Source organism: Doryrhamphus excisus, linkage group LG19 (assembly GCF_037039965.1).
Source record: "Doryrhamphus excisus strain RoL-2023G ecotype Guam linkage group LG19, RoL_Dexc_Guam_v1.1, whole genome shotgun sequence".
Taxonomy (NCBI): domain Eukaryota; kingdom Metazoa; phylum Chordata; class Actinopteri; order Syngnathiformes; family Syngnathidae; genus Doryrhamphus; species Doryrhamphus excisus.
The window spans coordinates 9,742,493-9,767,031 of record NC_136375.1 but is presented as its reverse complement, the minus strand read 5'-3'; the positions used below and the strand labels follow the sequence as shown (position 1 = coordinate 9,767,031).

General features: G+C 40.1%; 2 protein-coding genes across 2 annotated transcripts; one reads left to right on the top strand and one right to left on the bottom strand.

Annotated features, from left to right (window-relative positions):
- The first annotated feature begins 57 nt into the window (after positions 1–57).
- On the top strand, positions 58–16,896 carry ezrb (ezrin b). The gene is made up of 13 exons (XM_058056616.2): positions 58–271; positions 3,494–3,577; positions 8,956–9,051; positions 9,860–10,134; positions 10,770–10,853; positions 10,924–11,070; positions 12,068–12,164; positions 12,387–12,550; positions 13,413–13,543; positions 13,704–13,864; positions 14,950–15,042; positions 15,153–15,392; positions 16,702–16,896. The coding sequence occupies exons 1-13, from the start codon at positions 260–262 to the stop codon at positions 16,864–16,866; spliced, it is 1,749 nt and encodes a 582-aa protein (XP_057912599.2). The 5' UTR covers positions 58–259; the 3' UTR covers positions 16,867–16,896.
- A 1,115-nt stretch (positions 16,897–18,011) lies between these two features.
- On the bottom strand, positions 18,012–24,056 carry sytl3 (synaptotagmin-like 3). The gene is made up of 13 exons (XM_058056618.2): positions 23,870–24,056; positions 23,586–23,801; positions 23,443–23,510; positions 22,549–22,600; positions 22,417–22,483; positions 22,280–22,346; positions 22,031–22,149; positions 20,469–20,591; positions 20,219–20,379; positions 20,052–20,148; positions 19,787–19,957; positions 19,609–19,693; positions 18,012–18,566 (listed from the first exon to the last, which is right to left on the bottom strand). The coding sequence occupies exons 1-13, from the start codon at positions 23,965–23,967 to the stop codon at positions 18,559–18,561; spliced, it is 1,332 nt and encodes a 443-aa protein (XP_057912601.2). The 5' UTR covers positions 23,968–24,056; the 3' UTR covers positions 18,012–18,558.
- Positions 24,057–24,539: the final 483 nt, after the last annotated feature.

The following is a 24,539-nucleotide window of genomic DNA, read 5'->3' as shown; positions in this document are numbered from 1 at the left end:
ATCAACTTCTGTAATTTCCTGTCTTGTGTTTGCTATCTGCTGCTAGCTTTGTTACCTGTGGGGACGCCGAATCAATGCTGCTGCTGATGACTGTCGCCTGCAGGAGTGCCAAGCAGCTCCTTTTATCCGGCTATATGTAACAACCAAGTGGCCCAAACTTGTTTCTCCTCTTTCTCTCTCTCCAGGGAGGTACTGCGACAACACTGGGTTTGATTAATTTCCATCTTCTTTTCACTTGAAGCCGGCAAAAAGAGACAAAATGCCGAAAGCGGTAAGTAAATCTTTTTTTTTTCGGTGGGTATTTTCACATGATGCACCATACATCATCCTCAAAATAACGTACTATATAACTTTAATTGACTTTTTACTGGAGCCAATAGTCGTCACAACGTCATGTTTTACTTTGATTATCTGCATTTGATCCCATATTAAGGGATTTTATTAGCTTTTACAGTGAAAGTGAACACAAGTGAGCGTGCTGATCATAATGACACATGTTAACATTGAAATGAAAGTGGTAACAGTACATTTTTAAGAAATACAGCTCTCCTTAATCGAAATATTGATAGTATGACTTTAAATAACGCCAGTAGGATGGAGTAGTGTCTGATTTAATGACATTAATGACGCATATACATGGAAATGAGAATTTTAAGGTCTAAAATAAAGACATGTACATTTTTTTTACCATTTAAAGGGACAGGATGCTGAATACAGGCGTCTTTGGATTGCACTCATTGAAGTGACTTGAAAAAATGAAAGTAGCATTGCACATTTACACTCACGTTGCTGGGAAATTGTACATTTCTTACATTTTATATTTTTTTAAATTACCTAAGCAAAAAATAAAAGGTTTCTGTCATGTTTTCGAGCAGGTCAGGTTTGCTCCTGACTGGCTTGCCCCACCCGTGCCTGCTCTTGCTTACACTACTTGCACAGTCACACATAAGTTTGGAAACTTCTAGCATGGCATGTAGACTCTGGAAACTCTATTTACACAGTATTTCCATGAGGTAAACTCATATACAGTAGCGCCTACTTGCCGTATTGTGGATTTCTCAGTGAAAAAAAACGTGATACAATCAAAAGCAGGTGATAAGAGGCAGCTTTTTGTGTTGAACATGTCAACAGGTCATGGTCGTATTGCTCTTTGTTGCTCTGTTTAGAGAAATGGTCTCCGGGTTGCCATGTGTGTTGCTGTGGGAATGACATCACTACTGTGACTGTTGCTTCTCTGAGCCATGTCACCGGAAAAAAGAGCTTTTTCGGAATGATACCGTCACATTGTTTACGTTTAGATAAGCTTGATAAGTGATTGTTAATAATTTCTTCCAAAAGGTCAGATTTTCCTGATGTACAAGCCGTTCCAAATACCTAAAAATATAACCAAAGAGATATATTTATAGTTTTACACGCATAGAAAATGTGAAATATTTAACTCTTGCAACTTTCCTTGGCCCCATGTCAGGTTATTTATCAGTCATACGGACAGTGAGTCACAAATGAAAAAGGTGCTTTGTTAAGACACTCGATTCAGCAGAATGATATCCTACAAGGCGAGCCTTTTAAGTGCAATACGATACGAAAACCAACACAAAATTTTGACATTTATGTGTTTGAAAACCCAGAGTTGATTTTTGATTTTGACACAAAAAATGTCCCATTGATGATTAAATTTTTGATCCCACAAACAAACGCATTTTTTTTTACAATGAAATTAAATTTGAAATGGTAATATTTGTCCACTGGATGGTGCTCCTCTTTCCCATCCAAAGCATGCAGCAAAAATTCTTCCCTGTCACTAGTTTGTCTATTACCTTCCAATTGACTCTTGCAACTCTTTGCAATGTTATAAGTCTGTGTTAGCTTTGTTTTTTATATTACAGTGGAGTTTTGTAAACATACTGACCTTAAAAGGGTTTAAACACAAACATATATAGTTGATATTTGCCGTATATATTTCAGGTTGAAGTCATTTTAAAAGATCAACTCGTTTAAAGGGGACCTATTATGCAAATTTTTGGCACTTTGGCATGACTTGTGGACTTCTACAGAGCAGCTACATACGATAACCCGCACAAAAGCTTTCTAGATCTTCTAGAATCTGCATCTATTCAGTTATATTTCCTTGGATTTCCAAAATGGTCTCTTTTAATTTATTCCACCCCCCCGGCCTGCTTCCAGGCACGCCTGCTCCACTGCGATTGGTCCCACTAACAGCCTATACCCGGGCACACCCATATAAGGAAGCTGGTGACTTCTCACAAGGCTCATACTGAGTCGAGCCGGTGTTAGTCATCCGAAACGCACAAACCTCATTATCTGAAACTTTGGCATCGCTTAACACGATAATATATTGTAATATTGTAATACATTGTAGCTGCATGTATAGGTCATAAAAGTGGAAAAAAATAGCAATATTTTTGGTTGTGAAATATGTGAGTGAATATTGAAGCAGCCCAAAACTGTAGTCCATCCCTCTTTTAAAGCTTTGAGAAAAGGGACTTTAATAATACAAAGAGGAAGGAGTGGGGGGGAGACAATGCTAGGCAATGAATGATCCCGATTTTGTGTCCTTAGTGAGTCACGTTTCATGTATGTGTATGAAACCATATCAGGTAAGCAAGCAAAGCATCTACTGTATGACACAAACCTTTCAAGGCGTGGCCACGATCAACACGGACGGGCGTTCACCGAACTGGATAATTAATGAGTCAAATATGGAATTCTCCACTTCATTTGATAAGGAAGCTATACAAGTGTATTGTTTTGCTTAGAGTGCAATGTGTGAATGTGAGAAATGGGGTCATGTGTGACAACACTGTTGTAATGTGCATGGTTTTGGGATTTGGGAGGAAACGTGAACAAACATCAACAAAGAAAGTTAGGTACTAATCTAAAATGTCCCCCTAAATAAGGTTCCTCGTGGTCCAGTTCTGTTTTTAGCCTGTGTGTCATGTTCCTGCAACATTCACATGTTCCATTCTGGGTTTGGTCATACAGTAAATGTCCATGCAGGAGTCTGAGCTGTTTCTCCCGTCTTCTATACAGCATGCTCCAGTTTGGGAGCAGGTAGTAGCGTCAGACTGCAGCTCAAAGGGCTTCTTTGTCTCACTCCTATAAAGTGGAAGACTGTATTTCAATAAGTTCTCACTGACACGTGTGCGCCATTACGTTCACCATGCCACAAACCTAAACTCTCCTCTAAAACGGCTGCTTTTAATTTAAAACACCTCTGTTTGTTGGGATGATTGTCAGCATTGTTAGAGATGACAGATGCCACCAGAAGGTCCTGGTAGTTTTTCATTACCCTCTCTGCTAACCTCCTTTGTGTCTGTTTCAATGAGATTTAATAAACTCTGTCAATATTTTCATCCGTCCACTGTAATGTATGGAATATTTGTTGTTGTTGTTGTATTTGTAGTAATGCATATATGGCTGATGACTTAAAACCCATGAGAAGCACTGAAGCTCTATTTTTTTTCTTCTATAGGTCAACATAAATGTCAACAGCATGGACTCGGAGCTGGAGTTTGCCGTCCAGCCCAACGCCACCGGCAAAATTGTGTTTGATCAGGTATGCTGAACACTGATAACGAGCTTTACCAGCACAAAAATAAGTACCAGTAAAACAGGAATGTCATTAAATCCCATTAAGGACTATTGTTGACATGTTTTCCCAAGACAATTCTCAAGATCATACCCGTCATCATTTTTAAAAATGGTCAAAAAATGCTTAAATAATTTTCTGAAAATTTCTTCTTGTACATTATGACTTTATCATATTTTGACTTCCATAATATTATAACATTCTCACAAGCAAATTTTCCAAAAATTGCCACTTATTTTTTTACTTTCTAAACTGACATTATTTTTACTCATAATATTACACATTTATTCTCCTAAAATGGCTAAATTTTTCTTGTTAGAAAAACTGTTTTTCTATACATATTTTGACTTTATTTTCATTTTTCCCAACAATTGCAAATTTATTCTTGTGAATTTTTCGTTTTGTAATATAATGGTTTTATTCCTAGAATATTTTGACTTTATTCCCATTTTAGAACTTTCCCTCCTTTTTTTTGTTTCTTGTGAATCTTTGCTGCAGTTTTATTTGCTGAGGTAGAGCAGCCTTGCACTATGTACTCAACAAAACCAAAACATCTGTGCAACATTTTTTTATGTACACAAAAGGCCTATGGCTCTCAAACATTGTTCACAAATCTGTTTTAATAAGCATTCAGGATCCATCCGCTTTATAGCTGTGGAAAAATGCTGATTAGACGGCATGATTCTTGCACCCTTGTGCCTTCGGTTGGATACAATAAAAGGCTACTCCAATATGTGCAGTTGAACTGTATTGGGGGCTTACAAGTTTTTTGTTTTTTGATACACTTTCACTATTACCCCTGTAATAATAGTAGTAGTAATATGAGTTATTATACTACAGACACGATGTATGGTCACACCTTTTATGGTAGCTTTTTCATATTTAAACAGTGATTACAATTCTCCAACCCGGCTGATACGTCATTAACGTCGAACCCGTTTGGTATTTGGCGACAGCATCGAAGAAGGAAAGGCATTGTTTTAGCCACTTCCTGTAAAACTTGTTTTTCCAATAGCTAGTGTAGCCAAGTGCTTGTATATGTTGTGGTTTGCATGTCAGGGGACCCACCCGTCATCTTGGATTTATAGCGAGAATATTAGGATCGAATGCCATTGAAGTATTTGTTGCCGGGTATAATTCTCGGCACATAATAATTTATGCCCTAAATGCGGCTTTAAATCCAGTAACATTTTTATTTTACAAATGTATATTATATCTAAACGATGTAAGCGGTTTCCCTGGCAATTCCGGACTTAGGGATCTGCTGCACCAAAGAACAGAAGAAGCAACACAGTAATATTAATATGCGTATACATGCACTTCAAAACATTATTGTGCAAAGATTTTGCACTGCTGTGAGGAACTGTAGCATCATTAGAAGATTACAGTAAAGTGGAGCCTGTGTTTTCTCTAGTAATTCCTTCCAAGCAGTTTTTCAATAGTAACAAATTAAAATCCTGATTATCTGTTAACAAAATGGACTCTTAATATAACTATTCTAGTTTTACTTGCAGATAAATGACGATTGAAAGGCATAAACTACCATTCAACGTTTCTTTTATCTTGATTGTGTTCAAAAACCGAGGTTCCATTGTAGGAGCTAAGTGGTGTAGGTGCACCTTCACATCTACAAGCAGCTTGTTGTGGTGTCACACTACAGCAGCTCGAGCACACGTGTTTGAGTAACAGCAGCGAGCTCATTCCCGGCTGAGTGCGAGGTTTCTGGGATCATACACTTAGAATCTGTCATAGCGCTCTGAAAGACAAGCGTCTGCCACTCCCCTACACGCCCTGCTCATCTCATTTTGCCTCGAGCTGCAGAGAAACAAAAAAGGAAATGACGAGGGTGTCTAAAGGTTAGATAAACTGGTTCATTTCCAGTCTAGACCAGGGGGTGGAAAACTTTTAACATCAAAAGAGACATTTTGCCTCCTATTCCAGTCAAAAACATGACACATCTTTTTCCTGACAGTAGCACACTGTCAAACTGACCACTTCCTTGCTCATCCAATCAGCAGCCAGAACGCAGTGTCGCTGCATTCATGTACTAGAGGTGAGTCGGGTATTTCAAACGCACCATCCAGGAAACAAAGTAGAAACATAAGCAAAAGCATGCAACGAATCTGGCAACTGGTAATAGGGCAGAACTTAAAGCAGGGGTCTCAAACTCAATTCACCTGGGGGCCATTGGAGCTAGGGTCTGGGCAAGGCTGGGCTGCATCAGGTTTTCAAAAAAAAAAAACGCATTTATTAAAAACAGAAAAATATACAAACTTTTTCAGTGCTTTGGTTCCGATTTTCTACAATAAAAGCTCTGATAAAACATTCCACTGTTCTCAAATATCTTAATTTTTATTTTTATGCACAAAATAAGATGAAAAATAAATAAACAAATCAAGAATAAAGAAAATCAATCAATCAGTAATAAATAAATATAATAATAATAATAATAATAATAAAACGGCAAATAATACAAACTTAAGAAACCACATATAGTTGGTGGGTAGACAAATTATTTTTTTCAGATTAAAATGAACAAAGCATTATTAGAGCCCTGTAGACATGACAAAACACGACTATAGTCACAATTATACTCTTTTTATTTACAACATATTGCGCAACTGCAGGGTCTTGAGACACATGCTAACTCGCAAAATAGAGCGCTAGCGACCTCAACGGTAGCCTTCAAGTTATTTCCTTTAAACTTAAATAGCCAAAAACTTACCACTTCCACACAGATAGGGAGGATAACTATTAACAGTTATTTAACCTTTAACATGAACATTAATCAAACGTAATCATTTTTTCTGGGTACATGATATCATACAGCATCCATATCAAACTTGCGCGGGCCGCACTAACATTAAACTTTCATATCAAGGCGGGGGCCTCAAACTAGTGTCCTGCGGGCCTCGTGTTTGAGACCCCTGACTTAAAGCATATAGTGCAAGACAACTTCACAAAGGTTGTCACCCAACCATCTGTATTCAAAGAATTACACAAAGGCGCTTCCAAGCCAAGAAAGGGAATGTGCGGCTTCAAAGCTTTGTATCTTGTACTGTATAACCGCAGCACAACCTGTTTAAAGACACTTTGGTCACAGCTGCTATGTGCATACTATTTCTCATTATATATTATTTATTATGTATCATGTATATACACAGACCTATCCAAACACATCAACGTTGTATTAAAGCTAAACTACAGTATTAACTTATTACCCTGCAGTACCAGAGGATTTTTGACTGATCTTTCAAGGCACATAGAATGTTGTGATCTCGGACTATATAAATATGGAACATACCAATAGAAAGATTACCACAAAATGAAGTTTGTTTCAAACTTTTTCCGTTCTTGAGTAATCAACAGTAGAACATAGGTAAGCTTCAGCAAAATCAGTTCTCAACAAAACACCGTATTACTAAATAGCTTAAACAGTATGTATTATTTATTGACAAAGCGTTGTTGCTACCTTTTTGTTTTTCTGTACCATTCCACGGCTGAATAAACAAGAAGCAACGATAACAGTCAAGTGTGTAGGCGATTGCCGGCTTCAATGATATCATTTGCCAAAAGGCTCCACTTGAAATTCTTGCAGTCTAATTGAGAAACATACCTTGTGAGGATAAGTGGTAGAAAATGAATGAATAGCTGTTAGCTTGGAACAATCGGTGTAATTCGTGTGTCATTGTTGCTGTGCTGAGAGACTCTAGCTCTCTCGGTCAATGCAAGGTCATCAGTCATAATAATCACAAACATTTGTACGTATGCTTGCACTAAATTACAGAAAAAACAACACAACCAAGCCAATTTAAGAAACAGTACAAATGTTTTTATCATCAAGCATCGATATCAATACCATCATTTTTCACTAATATCGGCCGATACCCATTGGTGGCCGATCGATCGGAGCATCACTAATTTATTTCTAGTCAAACACTGAGAGAAAAGAGCGTAGGATTACATAAGCTGTGATTCTTCCTACTCCTTTTCAGACATGATCTGCACAAGTCGTCTTCCTCTTTGGGCTTTTTCCCCTCAGGGATCGCCACTTCAAATGCATCTCCTCCATCCAATCCTGCATCTGTCTCTCTCACACCAACTACCCTCATGTCCTCCTTCACTACATCCGTAACCCACCCTTTGGCCGTCCGCTACGCCTCCTACCTGGCAGCTCTAAACTCAGCATCCTTCTACCAATATATTCACTATCTCGCCTCTGGACATGTCTGAACCATCTCTGAACATCAACATGTAATGTCCTTCTGATGTACTCCTTCCTGATCCTATCCATCCTGGTCACTCCCAATGAGAACCTCAGCATCCTCATCTCTGCTACCTCCAGTTCTGCTTCCTATCTTTTCTTTGGTGGCACTGGCTCTAGACCAAACAACAAGGCTGGTCATCCTCTGAACTGTTGGCCCCAAGGACTTAAAATTCTCCATCTTCTGTATCTCCTCTCTCTGTAACCTCACTCTTCCACTTGGGTACCTCTCTTTCACACACATATACTCCGTCTTGTTGTGGCTAATCTTCATTCCTCTCCTTTCCAGGGCAAAGCTCCATTCTCTTCCACCTGCAAGTGTAATCATGAAAAGAGGCCTTTAATGTAACTGGTGAAGCTTGTTTGAACCAAATTAAACCATTATCATTGCCAGGGCCCAATCCCCAAAGGAAAAGCCACCGTGAAAGAGCTTGTCGTTGTCGTGTGTTGTATTCCATGTCTCCCATTACAAGCAAGCCCTTTTCATGTGCCTTGTTGTTAGCAGTTTCCTGAATCCGAACCTTTCAAAAGCACTCACACCGGGGGTTAGCCGGCCTGTATTTGTATGGGGCAGGCCATAAAGAATAGGGAGTTTTATTTCAATTTTAACCATGGAGAATGGAAGTAGTTGTACTGGACTTCACCATTCAGCATTGTGTTGTGACTATATATACTTTCACAGACGACCAAGCAAGACACCCCTGTCCCCAGTGTCAGAGGGTTGCAGAGATTGTCCTATTTCACAGCATGCAAAAAAAAAAAAAACATGAACTCCTACATGCTGCTTTTGAAAAAAAAAATAAGGCTGCATCCCTGTGGAGTGCATTAAAAGAGTGTTGTGGTTTTTCTTCAGAGGCCAGTGGGAAAATGTTAGTTCCTGTCACAGTAGTAGTGATTATTCCAGATTTAAACCACTGAGTATTTGTTAAGCAGGATTTTGCTATTTAACTGATTTCCACAAAAATCCAAAGGATGAAGCAAAGTCTAAGTATGAAGCCATTACACTTGCAGAAAAAGCAGTGAATATTGTAGCAATTTTATACTTCTCATTTTATTCATATAACGTTGTATTCACTTGCAGGTGGTGAAAACACTTGGCATACGTGAAATTTGGTACTTTGGACTTCAGTACATGGATGGAAAAGGTTATCTTACTTGGCTGAAACTGGACAAAAAGGTAAAATGCATACACTTGGTATGTAGCATCGACTAAAAATACGGGATATTTAATAATTGGTCATTTAGCAGTGGGAGAATGTGTTCCTTCTATAGATTTGATTCTGTGCATCGAGTTATTATATTCATTCAGCTGGCATTGTGTAAACTGTCACTGAACCAGAACTGCTATTGGACCTGAGTAAACACCTCTTAGCTCCATGCCTCCATTTCTGGATTCCTGGAGTTGCTGATAATCCCCCAGTCTAATCTGTAAATCAGATGAATGAAATCAGGTGCATGATGGAAGGCATGCACACATATTTTAGATTGCATAACTGTAAAATGGATAACTTTTGTGGATCTCTGCTGTTCACTTGAAAATCGACTGCGGAAGGATCGACACCTTTTTAACTGACCTACAAGTGTACAAATAAGTGCTAAAAGAAAAAAATGAAAATAATACATTGTTCGCTCATCTTTTTATGATGCAATGCGAACGTGCTCACTGCCTACAGGTTCAGTTCTATGGTCGTCTTATAGTAGTTCTCTTCTTTGCCGTTTGGTATCCTCCTGTAGTGACTGTGACTAGCTAATCCTTTAGATCAGACCATTTGCAGCCCGCAGAACAGTTTCAAATAGAATGTCGCACGAAAATTTTAAAAAAGTGTAAATATTCAGAGAAAAATGTGGTAAGCTAACAATAAAAAGTTGTAATTTTGAGAGAAAAACATCAACATAAGGAAAAAATAATGTCATTTCTTTTCATTTAGACACTTTCTACCAAAAAATGTCAACATAGTGTGTATTTATCTGTAATCCCTCCCCAGGTGTTACACCAGGATGTAACGAAGGATAACCCGCTCCACTTTAAGTTTCGGGCCAAGTACTTTCCAGAGGAAGTGGCCGAGGAGCTCATCCAGGAACCCACACAGAAGCTTTTCTTCATGCAGGTGAAAGAGAGCATCCTGACCGACCAGGTTTACTGTCCGCCTGAAACGGCGGTGCTGCTCGCCTCCTACTCTGTCCAAGCCAAGTATGGAGACTACAACAAAGAGACTCATCGGCCGGGATACCTGGCTTCCGAACGCCTGCTTCCACGGAGGTGAGAGGTGCTGCTTCATTTCGAGCCAGCTCATGGTGGCACCGGTTTTTTTATAGAATTAAGTTGTACTAGTCTGGTTGAACCTGCCTCAAAGAAATCCCCTTCTTGGTCAGCCAGTGAGTAAAAGGAGGTTTTTATTTTGTTATGATTATCTTGCTTTGCGCCAACACCACTGCCAGCTTCTGTCGGATCTGGACTTGTAATTATGTGGAGGTGTAACTACTCTGTAGCTCAAACGCACCGCTGTCGTTGACTTGGGGCTTTTTCAGCCTCTGCTCATTTGGCTGCCATCATGTGTTGACATTGATGCTGATTGATGATGCACAAGTCCACAGTATATTAGGCTGACTCCTCATAACTTAGAAAACACACTCTTATCTTAACAGTGGTCATGAGAAACATTAATTTAGTGTATCTTTTTCATTCTTTGATAACCATGTTATATTCCTGATTTTTTATTTTTGCCTGTTTGTCACATTGAAATGTCCTGATCATCAAATGAATGTAAATATTAGTAGTCATTGACAACACAACCGAACAATGCAATTTTTAAATGAAACCTGGTCATGTAGCTTTGGATTTTTTTTCTCCCTTAAATATAATTATTTATAAACCCTGAAGCATGTTTTTTCTAGAGTGTTGGAGCAGCATAAGTTATCAGAGGACCAATGGGAGGAGAGGATTCAGGTGTGGCACGAGGAGCACAGCGGGATGCTCAAGTGAGTTTTTGTTGTATTTAGTATGTCACATATTGTCACGTGTGTTAGATCCTATGACCTGTTTGTACAGGGACGATGCCATGATGGAGTATCTGAAGATCGCTCAGGACCTGGAAATGTATGGCGTCAACTACTTTGACATCAAGAATAAGAAGGGAACAATGCTGTGGCTGGGAGTGGATGCGTTGGGACTCAATATTTATGAGAAGGAAGACAGGTGAACTATCAGCATCAGTACTGAGTCAATGTCAAATCACACAACAGTCGTAAAGAAATCCTTCTCGGCTTTTGTGTGTGCCCTTTTTTTTTTTTTTTTTTTTTTTAATACCGTGCACCTCGCGATTAACCAAGAGAAGCCTCTCCTATGAGGTGACCTCTGCCATAACCATGGCTACGGCAACTGGTTTTTCAAGCCGTGCAGCACTTAAGAATGTGAGGCTAGCAGCGTCTCTCCAATGAGGGCGGCCCGCTCACTAAGTGGAGCTGAGCCATTCTGCTTTCAGCTTTAACTCTTTAGAAACCACAGTGCTGCTCCTCCTTGCCGCGCATTGCGGGGAAATCATCCAATGTTGGATTTACAGATGCTTTTTTTTCCATCTGAGTTTAACTCCTCAGTAAGAAATGTAGCTACAGCTACAAGATGTTGGCTAATTTGCATATCATTTGCATATGATGGAGGAGATGCTGTAGGGAAAAAAGCATAACCTCGTGGGAGAGACAAAGTGAGTAAAAACTCTATAAAAAAGTCGCCAAGTCAGTAACACTGCACGCAGGACTGTCACATTCAAAGTCAGTCGGAAAGCAGAAAGCTCTAAACTACACTAAACAGCCTCTGCAGCAACTCTAAAAGCAATCCACACAGTTGTCTTGGTTCCACAAGCATGTGTCAGCGACAATAATTGAGTGAAATTCCAGTTCAGGCGGTGCAGTGCACGTTTCAAACGCGAGTTTCACCACGAGTATGTCCTATTACGACATAAGCCTGGCCTTTTTTTTTTGCTATGTTTGCTGGCACTCGCTCAGTTTTGTCTGACACAGACACGCCCCCCCAGAATAATACTTGTAGATACAATGGATTCAGTCGGAAGGCTTGGCTGTCATGGATTGATTGACATTAGTATGACTGTGTCGGCTGTCACTAGATAAACGCCGTACTTAATACCGTACCTCACTGTCATCGTGCATCACTAATGGTCATGTCTTTGCTCCATCAGATTGACCCCAAAGATCGGCTTCCCTTGGAGTGAAATCAAAAACATCTCCTTCAATGACAAAAAGTTCACCATCAAGCCCATCGACAAACGATCACCAGTGAGTAATCGCCCTGATCTTAGTGGGAGTCTCCACAATTGGACAAGGATGGCGTGACAAAATGTAAACAATGAAAATGAACACTGCTGTCAATAATATGCTTTTTCACCAATATCACATCTTTACAGAATAGAAGTGGTTCCTCGGCGGCCATAAACAACTCTTTCAGGAACAGAATCATATAGAATATGTCCCCACTCGTCTTCTCTCCAAAATTTACAGGACTTTGTGTTCTATTCGCCGAGACTTCGCATAAACAAGCGCATCCTGCAGCTGTGCATGGGCAACCACGAACTCTACATGGGCCGCCGTAAGCCGGATTCCATCGAGGTGCAGCAGATGAAGAATCAGGCCAGAGAGGAAAAGCTACAGAAACAGACGGAGAGGTGAAATGACCTTCTAATTGCCTTCTAATACAACTTGAAAATAACATTTTGGTGGTTCCATGAATGTGGAACCACTCATTGGTCAAGTAATGTCGTCATGGCAGCATCATTGTAACATTTGAGGATACAAGGCGAAGCAAAGTATTATACTCCACAGTCGCTTTTTTTTGGATGAAATGTGTCTCTTCTCTGTGGCAGAGCTTTTTGTATGTTGTATTACATCAGCGTGCCCCTGAGAATTTTCTCCATGTTGCAGATTAAGGCCATGAGACCTTTTAAGATGGAAGCTGCTTTTACCACAGGCTGATCCCGTTGTTATTGCCATACACTTTTACATCCACAAAGAGAAACCACCATTTATTGTGCAACATTACAGGATTCATTAACATCTTACTATTTCCATTATGTGTTGAATGGATGTCAAGTCCCATCACCTGGTTCGTCTCGTCCAGCTGTTTAAACACAATGATGTCAGCACACCAGCACGGTCAATAGCAGCGAGCGTTCATGCACGGTAGCTACAAGGTGGCTTGTATGGAGCGCCTTAATACCTCTAATCCAAATATGATTAAGCATCAGATATTGGAATGTGGTGGCGCCGCAAACAGTGTCGGAAATAATTAGTGGACACAATGGATTGTGTTGAAACCAGGCTGTGTGTTATTCGTATGCACCCACATGACAAGTACATCTGCACAAACTCATGGGCGGCAAATGCAAAGCGTGTTACGGTAAAAGTGGGTCCGCGGTCTGAGATGTTGTATTCGTCCAGGCCAACCAGGCCAACAGTGATTGAGTACAATGGCACGCACGACTGTTGTTTATCTGCGGCTCCTCATGCGTCTGTGTTGCTTATCTGCAGGGCCCAGCTGGAGAGCGAGAAGAAGAAGAGGGAGGCCATCGAGAAGGAAAAGGAGATGATGGAGCGGGAGAAGAAGGACATGATGATGAGGCTCTACCAGTTTGAGGAGAAGACCAAAAAGGCAGAGAAAGGTGCGATCAGACCTCGAGAGGAACATTTTTGTAGGATTAAACTGGGGTACTGGGGTTCCATTAACCCCAGTCAACATGCTTGGGCACCTTCTTGCCATTAGTGTCCTACAGTAGTGGATGTAACTATAAATAACACTGTTTCTATCTGTGTATACATTAGATCTGCAGGAACAGACACGGAGAGCCTTGTTGCTGGATCAGGAGCGTTTAAAAGCCGAGCAGGAAGCCGCTCGCCTGGAGGCTGAGCGTCAGGCGGCCCTGTTGGCTAAAGAAGCTCTGGCTCGCCAAGCTGAGAACCAGATGAAGAGTCAGGAGCAGCTGGTCTGTAGGAAAAACAGTTGTATCACATTGTTAGCATTGTTGCTCTGTGTTTTGTAAAAAAGTGTCATTAAAGACACAAAAAAAATAGGAAAACACAGTTGATGCCCCTCGTCCCTCGTTATCGCGGTTAATTGGTTCCAGACCTAATATTATTAGAGCCCTGTAAACATGATGTAACACCCAGAAGTCACTCTTACACTCCTATTAGTCTTTATTTACGTCACATTATGCAGGAACTCAAAAGATTTTGTACCACTTTATGGGTGCTTTTTTTTCCCTTAGATTTTTATCTGAACTCAAAAAGATTTTGTTTGCCTTTATGGGTGTATTTTAGCAGAAAATTTCCTGAATGTTTTGATGTTAACGTGCTGAAATGAGCTGAAATAGAAAACTTAAAAAGTTTAGCTGAAGTCAGATGCTTTTGCCTGACATTGAAAGTGTATTTTTCCAGAATTTTTTTTCCTTAAACTTGAGTTTGTATGACTTAAAAGGGTGTTTTTGCTGAAAACTTTAGTTGAACTTGAAGGTTTTTGTGTGACGTTACAGGTGGATACCCAGAAAGATTTCGGTGAACTCTTTTTTTGTTTTTTGTTTTTTTTTTTGGTGACTTTATAGAGGTGTATTTTTCCAGAACATTATCCTGAACTTGAACGTTTTTCTGTGACTTTAGGAGTGTGTTTTCCCTGAAAAGTTGCCTGAACTTTTTTGTGTGTGGCTATAGAGGTGTTTCTCCCAGAAAATTTTTGCCGACCTTAGAAAGTTCCTTTAGGGATGTATTTTCCCAAAAAGTTTGGGCTGAACTCGAAAGTTTGTATTAGTGGTGTCTTTTCCAGAAATTTTATACTGACCTCAAAAGGTTGTATGTGACTTCAGTGGTGTATCTTCACAGAAAGCTTTTACTGAATTCGAAAGTTGTTGTGTGACTTTAGGGAAAACTTTAGCTGAACTCGAAAAATCTTTGTGTGACTTTAGCTGTGTATTTTCCAAGGAAGTTTTTATGGGACACTGAAAAGTTGAGCTGAAATAGAAGGTTTTGCTTGACTTTCGAGGCATATTTTTAATCAAATGCTTCTATTTTGTATCAGGCTGCAGAGCTGAGGGAGCACACAGCCAGGATCGCTCTGCTGGAGGAGGCCAAGAAAGTGAAGGAGAACGAGGCGGACAAATGGCAGCTGAGGGTGAGCACTTTTAAGCGTGTGTCACGTGCTCAATCATGCTGTGAAGTGACCGTTACTGTAAATGAAGTGAAAGCACAGAAATAGCTGTCGCCTGTTGGTGTGTTCCTCAGGCCAAAGAGGCCCAGAATGATCTGATGAAGACGAAGGAAGAGCTCCAAGTGGCGATGATGACGCCGCTACCTCCGCCTCCACCTCCTCCCATGTACGACCAACTGGACGACAACAGCGACGAGGAGAACAACAGCATGCATAGCGCCGACCTGCGCATCGACGGCTTCCACGACCACCGCAAGGAGGAGGATCGCCTGACAGAGGTCCAGAAGAACGAACGTGTCCAGAAACAGCTGAAGGTACACGCTGAAAATCTCCTTATATACATACCATTCAATGCACTGTAATGAAGAGTGGATAAGGACAGTACAAGTATCGAGTATTACAGTAATGTACAATAAGGCATGACTAATACACTTTAGGTAATTTTTGCCCACAACTATGACTGGGATTTTGAAATATCTTCCATCACACCCTACTAAGTATTCACCCTCAAAGTGCCACGTTTTGCAGGGTGCAAAACTTATATCACTCTCACAAAGACAGGAAGTCCCACGCTCGGCAGACATGCTTGTTCTGGATGATCGGCGTTATGAAGCAAGTATTAGCCGATATCGATACCGGGCGTTTTCCACTGGTATCGACCGATTCTGATCCGTGGCCGATCGATCAGAGCACCCCTACGTAAAATACATGCTTACTGTGTTGCTTGTGCTATTATTTTTCTGACAAATACACCATATGGTGGCGCTGTTGTTTAACAACGCTGTTAAGTTACGCCCGCACTCTAACTTGAGGGTGTCTTACTGAATCATTGTGAATTTTGGCACACACCTTTTAGGGGACTAACAAGCACATGTTTGTACAATTCGAGCAAGATTGGTTGAAAATCACGGCGACAACGTATTGACTATAAGTCATTGACTGTGTTCAAAACCGCATACTTAATACTACATATTTCCATGCCCATACTATCTACACTCCATACTGCATAACCAATCCATCAGACAGTATGCAAAGCGTTTACACTACAGCGTACAACATGATAACCCACAATGCATTGCGCTCCTACCCGAGTTGAAATCGACAGGCTGAAGCTGATTTTACTTTAAATACATCACTTTATTGAGATTTTTAAAAAATCTGACGAGAAAGTGTCCGTTTATATCCCAAGTGCAACGCACTTCCGGTTATTTTACACAAAATAAAACACCCTCTTATTTTTCTCATACAAAAAAACCATAGTGATAAATTACTGCTTTTACTTTGAAAACTAGAACCGAACCAACTCGCGATATATTCTGCTTGACACCGCCGTTTGGTCCATCTTGCTGCTCACTGTTCAGCCAAGTTTTTTTTTTCACGGTCATGTCACGTTGCATCCTGGGTAATTTGAGTGTGAGTAGTAAGCTGATGATACATACTCAACATTTCTGGTGAATGCAGTATGCATCCGGGAACTTGCATACTCAAAAATCGCATCCTGCCAGTGTAGACACACTGCATACTCCAAGAGTTAGTATGAGTAGTAGGTAAGTATGTGGTTTCGAACACAGCCATTGACCATTTTGAATGATTATACAACTTCCATGCGTCGTCTCTCCTCAGACGCTGACCGATGAGCTGGCCCACGCACGCGATGAGTCCAAGAACACCCGGAATGACCTCCTCCACTGTGAGAACGTGCGAGCCGGCCGGGACAAATACAAAACCTTGCGACAAATCCGGCAGGGCAACACCAAGCAGAGGATCGACGAGTTTGAGGCCTTATAAGGAAGGTACCTAGGGGCAGCACCCCCCCCCCCCCCCCCCCCCAGACGTAGCCTTGTAATTCTAACCCTTTCTGATTGGTCAGTCGCTCGTGGCTTGTTGTAAAAACCTTGTGCCAAACTGCTTTGTCTTCTTTTGAGTGATGGAGTGATGCACGGTGACCACTCAGAAAGGGCAACATAATGAATGTTTTTGTGTTTCGTATGGCTCTACGTTAAATTCACGACTAGTTTTAATATTTATAACATATACGGGACATTAAAAAAGGGTATTTCATCTTGGTTTGTTTGTATGTATGTATGTAGTATGTACATTTTTGCTATCAAAAATGAAAATGCCCTGCGACCCTAGTGAGGATTAAGCGGCACAGAAAATGATTGAACAAATGATGAAAACTAGGCTTATATATATATACAGTGGATCCCCGATTTGGCATTCGTGGCCCCCCAAATTTGTAGATTTTTAAAAATATTAATTTCTCCCAAAATAGGCATTTCCTGCAGAAATCTCATACATGATACCACAGGTAAAATGTACAACATACATATAGTGCTGTTATTTGATATTTCTCAACTGTTGAGATTTTGCACTGACCTCGAACGCACCACAGTTGCTGAGAAACGTAAAAGTTAAACTTCTACACTGTGATTCATATTCCATCTGTTCGTGGGTCGTCTTAACATTATTATGCATTTGTAGTGAGAACTTTAAAATGTGTTTAATAAGTGTGTGAGGCATATTGAAGGGAGACAGGGAGCTGAATCAAATCCACTGATTACACGTTTAGTTTTCACTTGCTACTCTTACTGCGTTTGCATGTTCTCCATGTGCATGCGTGGGTTTTCTCCACGTACTCCGGTTTCCTCCCACATTCCACATTTAATTGGCGACTCCAAATTGTCCATAGGTATGAATGTGAGTGTGAATGGTTGTTTGTCTATATGTGCCCTGTGATTGGCTGGCCACCAGTCCAGGGTATACCCCGCCTCACGCCCGAAGACAGCTGGGATAGGCTCCAGCACTCCCCGCGATCCTCGTGAGGATAAGCGGTAGAAAATGAATGAATGAATAAATACTCTTAATGCAAATTTCTATATGTCAACGTTTGGAGGTCAATTCCTCGTCAATTTTTGCCATTCGCTGTGGGGATCTACTGTCTATATATGTATCTATACGGTGAAAAGATATGTTCCCTGCTTTGAATTGTCAATGATTGTGCTGTGGTTATTTTAAATGTTCATCATCCAACAACATGCCATTCAATCATATCGTTTACGTTGCTATTTAGTTGACAGTGTTGTCGTCGTGAAGCTCTCAAAAAAAGGGCCTCCTTGAGGTGAATGTTTTATGAAGTATTTGAATTTAACACCAAGGTCACCAACCTGGCTCGGACCGTAACAGTTGAACAAGAACAGCGAATACTGGAACAGAAAAAAAAACCCATCTTTGTATTTGAACACACATTTTTGCCAATAAAATATGTGATCATCATTAGTGTGTGGAACAAATCATGGAAAACAGTCTAATTGTGGCCGGAGTGCATACATCAGAGGTGGAAAGACCACTCAAGTTAAAGTACAGAATACAGTTGTACAGGGGATGAAAAAGTACTTGTGTTACGTTGAAAGTGTCCCAAGTGTAGAAGTGATTTTAGGCGGCCTCACCAATGCCCGTCTGGACTTTCATTGTCTACAATCAGACACCTAAACACAAACACAGACACGGATAAAAATAGGCTTATAAACACACCCGGTTTGCTTTGCTTTGGTTAATAAAAAAACCCACAAGATAGACAGACACACACACACACACCAGAGCACACCTAACACACCCTGCAGGCCACACACGGACATACACCCATCCCATCACCACAATGGAGTCTATTTGTACTGTCGAGTTCGTGTTTATCTTCATACTTTAAATGTTATTAGTTTACATATTTATCTTATATATTGTTTTGGCTACTTTCAGTTTTTCTATTAGACATTTCTCTTAATTTTAATGATAATTTTTCTATGTATCAGCGTCAAATATAATATGGTAGCGTGTATAGTATAGTGTATACTACCTTGATTCATTAAGGCAGGAGTGTCCAAAGTGTGGCCAAGGGGCCATTTGTGGCCTGCAACTGTTTTTTTTTATTGGCCCTAGGCACATTGTAAAAATAAAATAAAAGAAGGAAACTTCCCCCTCCAAAAAGCTACAGCAAAAATGAAGAATAAAGTCAAAATATTAAAGAAAAGTTGTCATTAAAGAAGAAAAAGTCATAATATGTGATTAATGTCCTAGTATAATAATACGTAATAAATGCATAATAAATAACATTTTAGTAGTAGTTTTGAGAAACAAATTTTATGAGGAAAACAACAGCAAAAAATGGCTGGAAAAAGTCACAATTCTGAGACGAAAATGTACAAATAGTGTAATAAACTGCTGTTTTATGAGAAAAAGTCAAAATATTAAGAGGGAAAAAATGGCAATTTAATGAGAATAAACTTGTAATTTCTCATGAAAAAAATGTCATTATGTAGCAAAGTTGAAATATTAAATAAAAAAATATGCTTAAGTCCTAATATTATGTGTATAAACAAAACAAAATAAAGTGTAATTTTAGGACAATTAGGTGAGGGAAGAAAGTCGTACTATAATGTGAATGAAGTGTAAATGTTATATAATTAGTCATAATAGTAAAAAATTAAATGTACAGAACCTGTAAGAAGAAAGCTGCAATATTTGTGTGCTTACTCTGCCTGTTGAAGCTGGACTGAAATCTGCGCAGTCGCTCTCCTCCATGCAGATCCACAGCGCCCTCCTCTGGAAAGTCTGTTTGCTGCAGAAACAGGGGGCCACCGTTTGTATTTCACAGACGAACTGAGCATGAATTGTAAGTAAATTCAGGTCTAAACAGGAAGTGCGCGTCTACCTCTGGACCCAGGGGGTACCAGTTGAAGCGCTCAAGGTTTTTGTCCTCAAATTTCCATCCATCCAATGGGATGAGGACCTCGCCGAGAAAAACCTTTCTGTGAAGGGTTCCTGAATGCCACACGGAAGCCTGTAGTCGTTTTCCGGTCAACATGTGGCGCTCTATTTGATACTGTTGACAAGTGTGAAGAATTCAAAAGTCCACTTTGCAAAATAAGGACGTATATTTCTGGCGTTTTTTAGGTTTTATGTGATTTTAGACTTACTTGAAAAAGTTGATTATAAACAGGATGAGTGGTGTTCCTCTTGATTGCTGTCTTGAGCTTGTTGCTCTTGGGTGGCATGACGTAGAGTTTGACATACCTGCACACGAACATACATGTACATGTGCATTGAAGTCATACTCTATGAACACAGCGTGCGTCATCCTTACGGGTGACACTTCCTGTCTCCATAGGGGAGATTCCTACAGGCTCCCACTGTGATCTCCAGACAGGAGGTGTCGGAGTGGTAGGCCAGAGCTAGCTCCAGCTCTCCGCTTGTACAAATGATGCCTTCAAAGACACTGCACTCAGTGATGCTGCTGTTAGGCCGCTGTCGGAGGCAAAACAAAACATAGCTTATATTAGATGCAAACAACCAGAAAGGACAGTCATGTTTGTTTTGTTTTTTTAGATACTCACTTGCTTTCCATCAGAGTTGTCTGAGCTGATGGAGCTTTCTTCTTCCGCACCCGTGGAGGAACCCTCTTGGTCGCTGTCGTTTCTTTTCTTGAACAAGTTCGGAAGACTGGGGCCGTGGTACAGCTGATGAGAACAACGCATATAGTCGTCACTCGCTACAATGCGGTTTTTCAAACATGAATTCATTAATGGACCCAGCAGTATAGGTGTGTAGCTAAATTAGGAGCTAAATTCCTTGTTTACGTTAGCGTAACCCAATAAAACAAATATGTTGCAGTGCCCCGTTAATTAAACGTTGCCCTTCAACATTGTCTCAATTTATGAATACAACTATTCGTAACGTTTCAATGTTGAAGTGCACCATTAATTAACGGTTGCCGTTTAACGTTGTCTAAATTTATGAATACAACTTTTCGTAAAATTTCAACGTTGCAGTGCACCGTTAATGAACCGTTGCCCTTCAAAGGTTGTCTCAATTTATGTTGTTTAAACATTGCAGTGCACCATTAATTAAATGTTGCCCTCCAATGTTGTCTCAATTTACGAATACAACTTTTCATAACGTTTCAACATTGCAGTGCACCGTTAATTAACCGTTGCCCTTCAAAGGTCGTCGCAATTTATTTTGTTTCAACGTCGCAGTGCACCATTGATTAAATGTTGCCTTTCAACGTTGTCTCAATTTACGTATACAACTTTTCATCACGTTTCAACATTGCAGTGCACCATTAATTAAATGTTGCCCGTCATCGTTGTCTCAATTTACGAATACAACTTTTCGTAACGTTTCAACGTTGCAGTGCACCTTGCCCTTCAAAGGTCGTCTCAATTTACGTTGTTTCAACATTGCCGTGCACCATTAATTAAATGTTGCCCTCCAATGTTGTCTCAATTTACGAATACAACTTTTCATAACGTTTCAACATTGCAGTGCACCATTAATTAAATGTTGCCCGTCATCGTTGTCTCAATTTACGAATACAACTTTTCGTAACGTTTCAACGTTGCAGTACACCGTTAATTAATCGTTGCCCTTCAAAGGTCATCTCAATTTACGTTGTTTCAACGTTGCAGTGCACCACTGATTAAATGTTGCCTTTTCAACGTTGTCTCAATTTACGTATACAACTTTTCATAACGTTTCAACGTTGCAGTGCACCGTTATTTAAGAGTTGCCCTTCAACGTTGTCTCAGTTTCCGTTATTTCAACATTGCAGTGCACTATTAATTAAACGTTGCCCTTCAAAGTTGTCTCAATTTACGAATACAACCATTCTATAATGTTGTTTCAATGTTGGTTAAACATTGCAGTTCAACAATGTCTCAAGGTTTAGTGACTTTTTTGTGTGTTTTTTTTGTCGTAATGGTACGCATGTTATGATTTTATTCACAATTTAATATTAGGATTTTTTAAAATCTCTGAGTTAGAATCTCTCAATGTACGAGTATGACAATGTTTTACAACTGTCCTTGCAAATTCGAGGTGCAACGATGCTAGCTGCTACCGGTCGGAAAGAGGTGTTCTGGCTGGTCCACTGGTCATGCACGTATGAGCAACTTACTTTGACAGATTTGTTGATTTCGGTGTCGGACAGACTCTTCTGTGTGCTGTAGTGCAAATGTTTACCACTGTCCACGTTCAGCAAGTCCTCTCCAATATCATTTAGAGATGTGGAAATCTCTAGAAAAGAGAAGGCAAGTTAGAAGGGGAGCGCTTGCACAGGCTTTTGCGCAACATTGCTGTTAGCTGTGATGAAATATTGGCCTCTATATTCATATGATGGTATCATTAGGAAGTAACACCAACTTACTTCTAATATTGCTGGTGAGAGAAAACATAAAATCCTCCATCGACTTAGAGAAATCACTGCTTTTGTCCTGTTTAAAGAAAACAATTACAAATGTATGTACTATATACATCAACATATATAAATGGCATGTACTTTACCCCAGAGCGGCTCAGAAAGTGAAAATCAGAGTGCGGAGGCGGAGTCGGTGGTACGATTGATATGTGACTGTTATAAATAGAGTACGGTATCAGTACGTCACACACATGTACAAGTATGAGTATTAAACATACCTCAGCACATTATAGGTCTTCAATAGTTTCTCTCCAACCGTCTCGTATTTGTCTAGGAAGAAAATAGTCACTTTTTTTTCCGGGAAAACAATCATTCTGTTATAAAGAATCATACTACAAATAGATAAAAAGTCAGTAGTAGTAGAAAAAAAGTTATGATGTAACGAGAATAAAGTCAAAATATCACAAATGTTGTATCTACAGTGAAAAGGTTGTAATATTACAAGAAAACGGTGTAATATTAAGAGGAAGAAAGTAATATTTTTAGTGAAAAATGGCTTCATGTTATGAAAATAATCCTGAGTAAAACTGAGGTGTAATGTTTTGAGAATACAAGTTGTATCATTGTTAGTGAAACGTTTTAGCGGAGTCAAGTCAATATGACTTGAACACAGTTGTACCACTATTTTTAGCCCTACAATTTTACTGTTTTTATTTTAGCCCTACTAAAAATTAGTTTTTTTTAGTGGGGAAAAAAAAATTAAATATTACTAGAATAAAGTCTTACAACTAAGAGGAAAAAGTTGGAATATTAAAAAATGCAATCATACTACAATGAGAAAAAAGTCATAAAGTTAGGAAATGAAGTTTGTTACAAGAATAAAAATACAGTTGGACCAGAATGGGAAATCAGTTTAGGGAAATAAAAGTTGTAATGTTACCAAAAATAAACGGGTACCGTTATGAGAAAAGGTCATAAAGTCAAGAAAATAAAGGTTGTAATGTTAGGAGAATGACGCCATATGGAGAAAATGCTAAGTTGGGAAAATAAAGTAGCACTAAACTGTTATGGAAATAAAGCTAATAATGTTTACATGAAAGAGTTGAAAGCTTATTGGGGTTTAATTCAGTTTCAGCCATGAACTTAGTGCTTCAACATATGAGCAAACAAACCTTTGATAGTTGGGTATTTCTTAGTCTTTTCATGTAAAAACCACTCTCCAGACCGGATCTTCAACTCCCTGTTTACAATGGTGTAAAATCACGGAATATTGAACAGATTTAAACAGTTGCATACACCAAGAGTGCTTGTCTACCTGTCGGCGTAGCAGATGGTGCAATTCCAGCGAGCCTCCCCCGTGCATACGCGGCACTTGCTGCAGATGCGATGGCTGCATCCACGGCAGACTGCGCCGGTGTTACACCACTTTCCCAGCCGCCTGTAGCAGCGAGCGCACATCCTCTCGCCGTACGCCTTGGCATAACTCCCAGTGCCTTTCATTCGAAGCTCGTGCAGCTGTAGCTTCATTTTCCTGTTTTTAATAAAGTTACCGACATCAGCAAAATGATCGTAATAATTTAACCCGAGGAGAAAGCTCACCTGATCCTATCTTCCTCTTTGGTACGCAACAGTTTGTCTCTGCGAAGCACTTCCAGGATCCTCTCCCTCTCGAGAGCTTGAAGCAAACTTAAGTCCATCGGTGGACCTTCTGATGGGGGTTTTTACTTCCTCTGTCACTGGCTCCTGAACGCCTCTTAAGCAAACAGCCGTCGTTCTGTTACATGTACCCTCAGTTACTTTCATTTTTAGTGAAAGAAAATGCTGACTGAGGGCGGCACGGCGGACTAGTGGTTAGCGCGCAGACCTCACAGCTAGGAGACCAGGGTTCAATCCCACCCTCGGCCATCTCTGTGTGGAGTTTGCATGTTCTCCCCGTGCATGCGTGGGTTTTCTCCGGGTACTCCGGTTTCCTCCCACATTCCAAAAACATGCTAGGTTAATTGGCGACTCCATATTGTCCATAGGTATGAATGTGAGTGTGAATGGTTGTTTGTCTATATGCGCCCTGTGATTGGCTGGCGAGCAGCCCAGGGTGTACCCCGCCTCTCGCCCGAAGACAGCTGGGATAGGCTCCAGCACTAGCTATTAGTTATTATTGCTATTTTCTACCTGGAAGAGAGGAAGAGGTTAGTTATGTGAAGCATAATGAATAAGGCGCTACGTGCTTAGCGGTGACTGTGGCCTCATATTCGAGAATACATGGTGGGCG

What these genes read in the sequence shown, in the direction of transcription:
- ezrb (XM_058056616.2), top strand. An exon ending in CGGACAAATGGCAGCTGAGG is followed by an intron (nt 15,043 to 15,152) that starts GTGAGCACTTTT and finishes TGTGTTCCTCAG; the next exon opens with GCCAAAGAGGCCCAGAATGA. An exon ending in GTGTCCAGAAACAGCTGAAG is followed by an intron (nt 15,393 to 16,701) that starts GTACACGCTGAA and finishes GTCTCTCCTCAG; the next exon opens with ACGCTGACCGATGAGCTGGC.
- sytl3 (XM_058056618.2), bottom strand. Translation starts at nt 23,967, where the DNA reads ATGGACTTAAGTTTGCTTCAAGCTCTCGAGAGGGAGAGGATCCTGGAA. An exon ending in ACCATCTGCTACGCCGACAG is followed by an intron (nt 23,511 to 23,585) that starts GTAGACAAGCAC and finishes CATTGTAAACAG; the next exon opens with GGAGTTGAAGATCCGGTCTG. An exon ending in GGTACCCCCTGGGTCCAGAG is followed by an intron (nt 19,694 to 19,786) that starts GTAGACGCGCAC and finishes CTGTTTCTGCAG; the next exon opens with CAAACAGACTTTCCAGAGGA.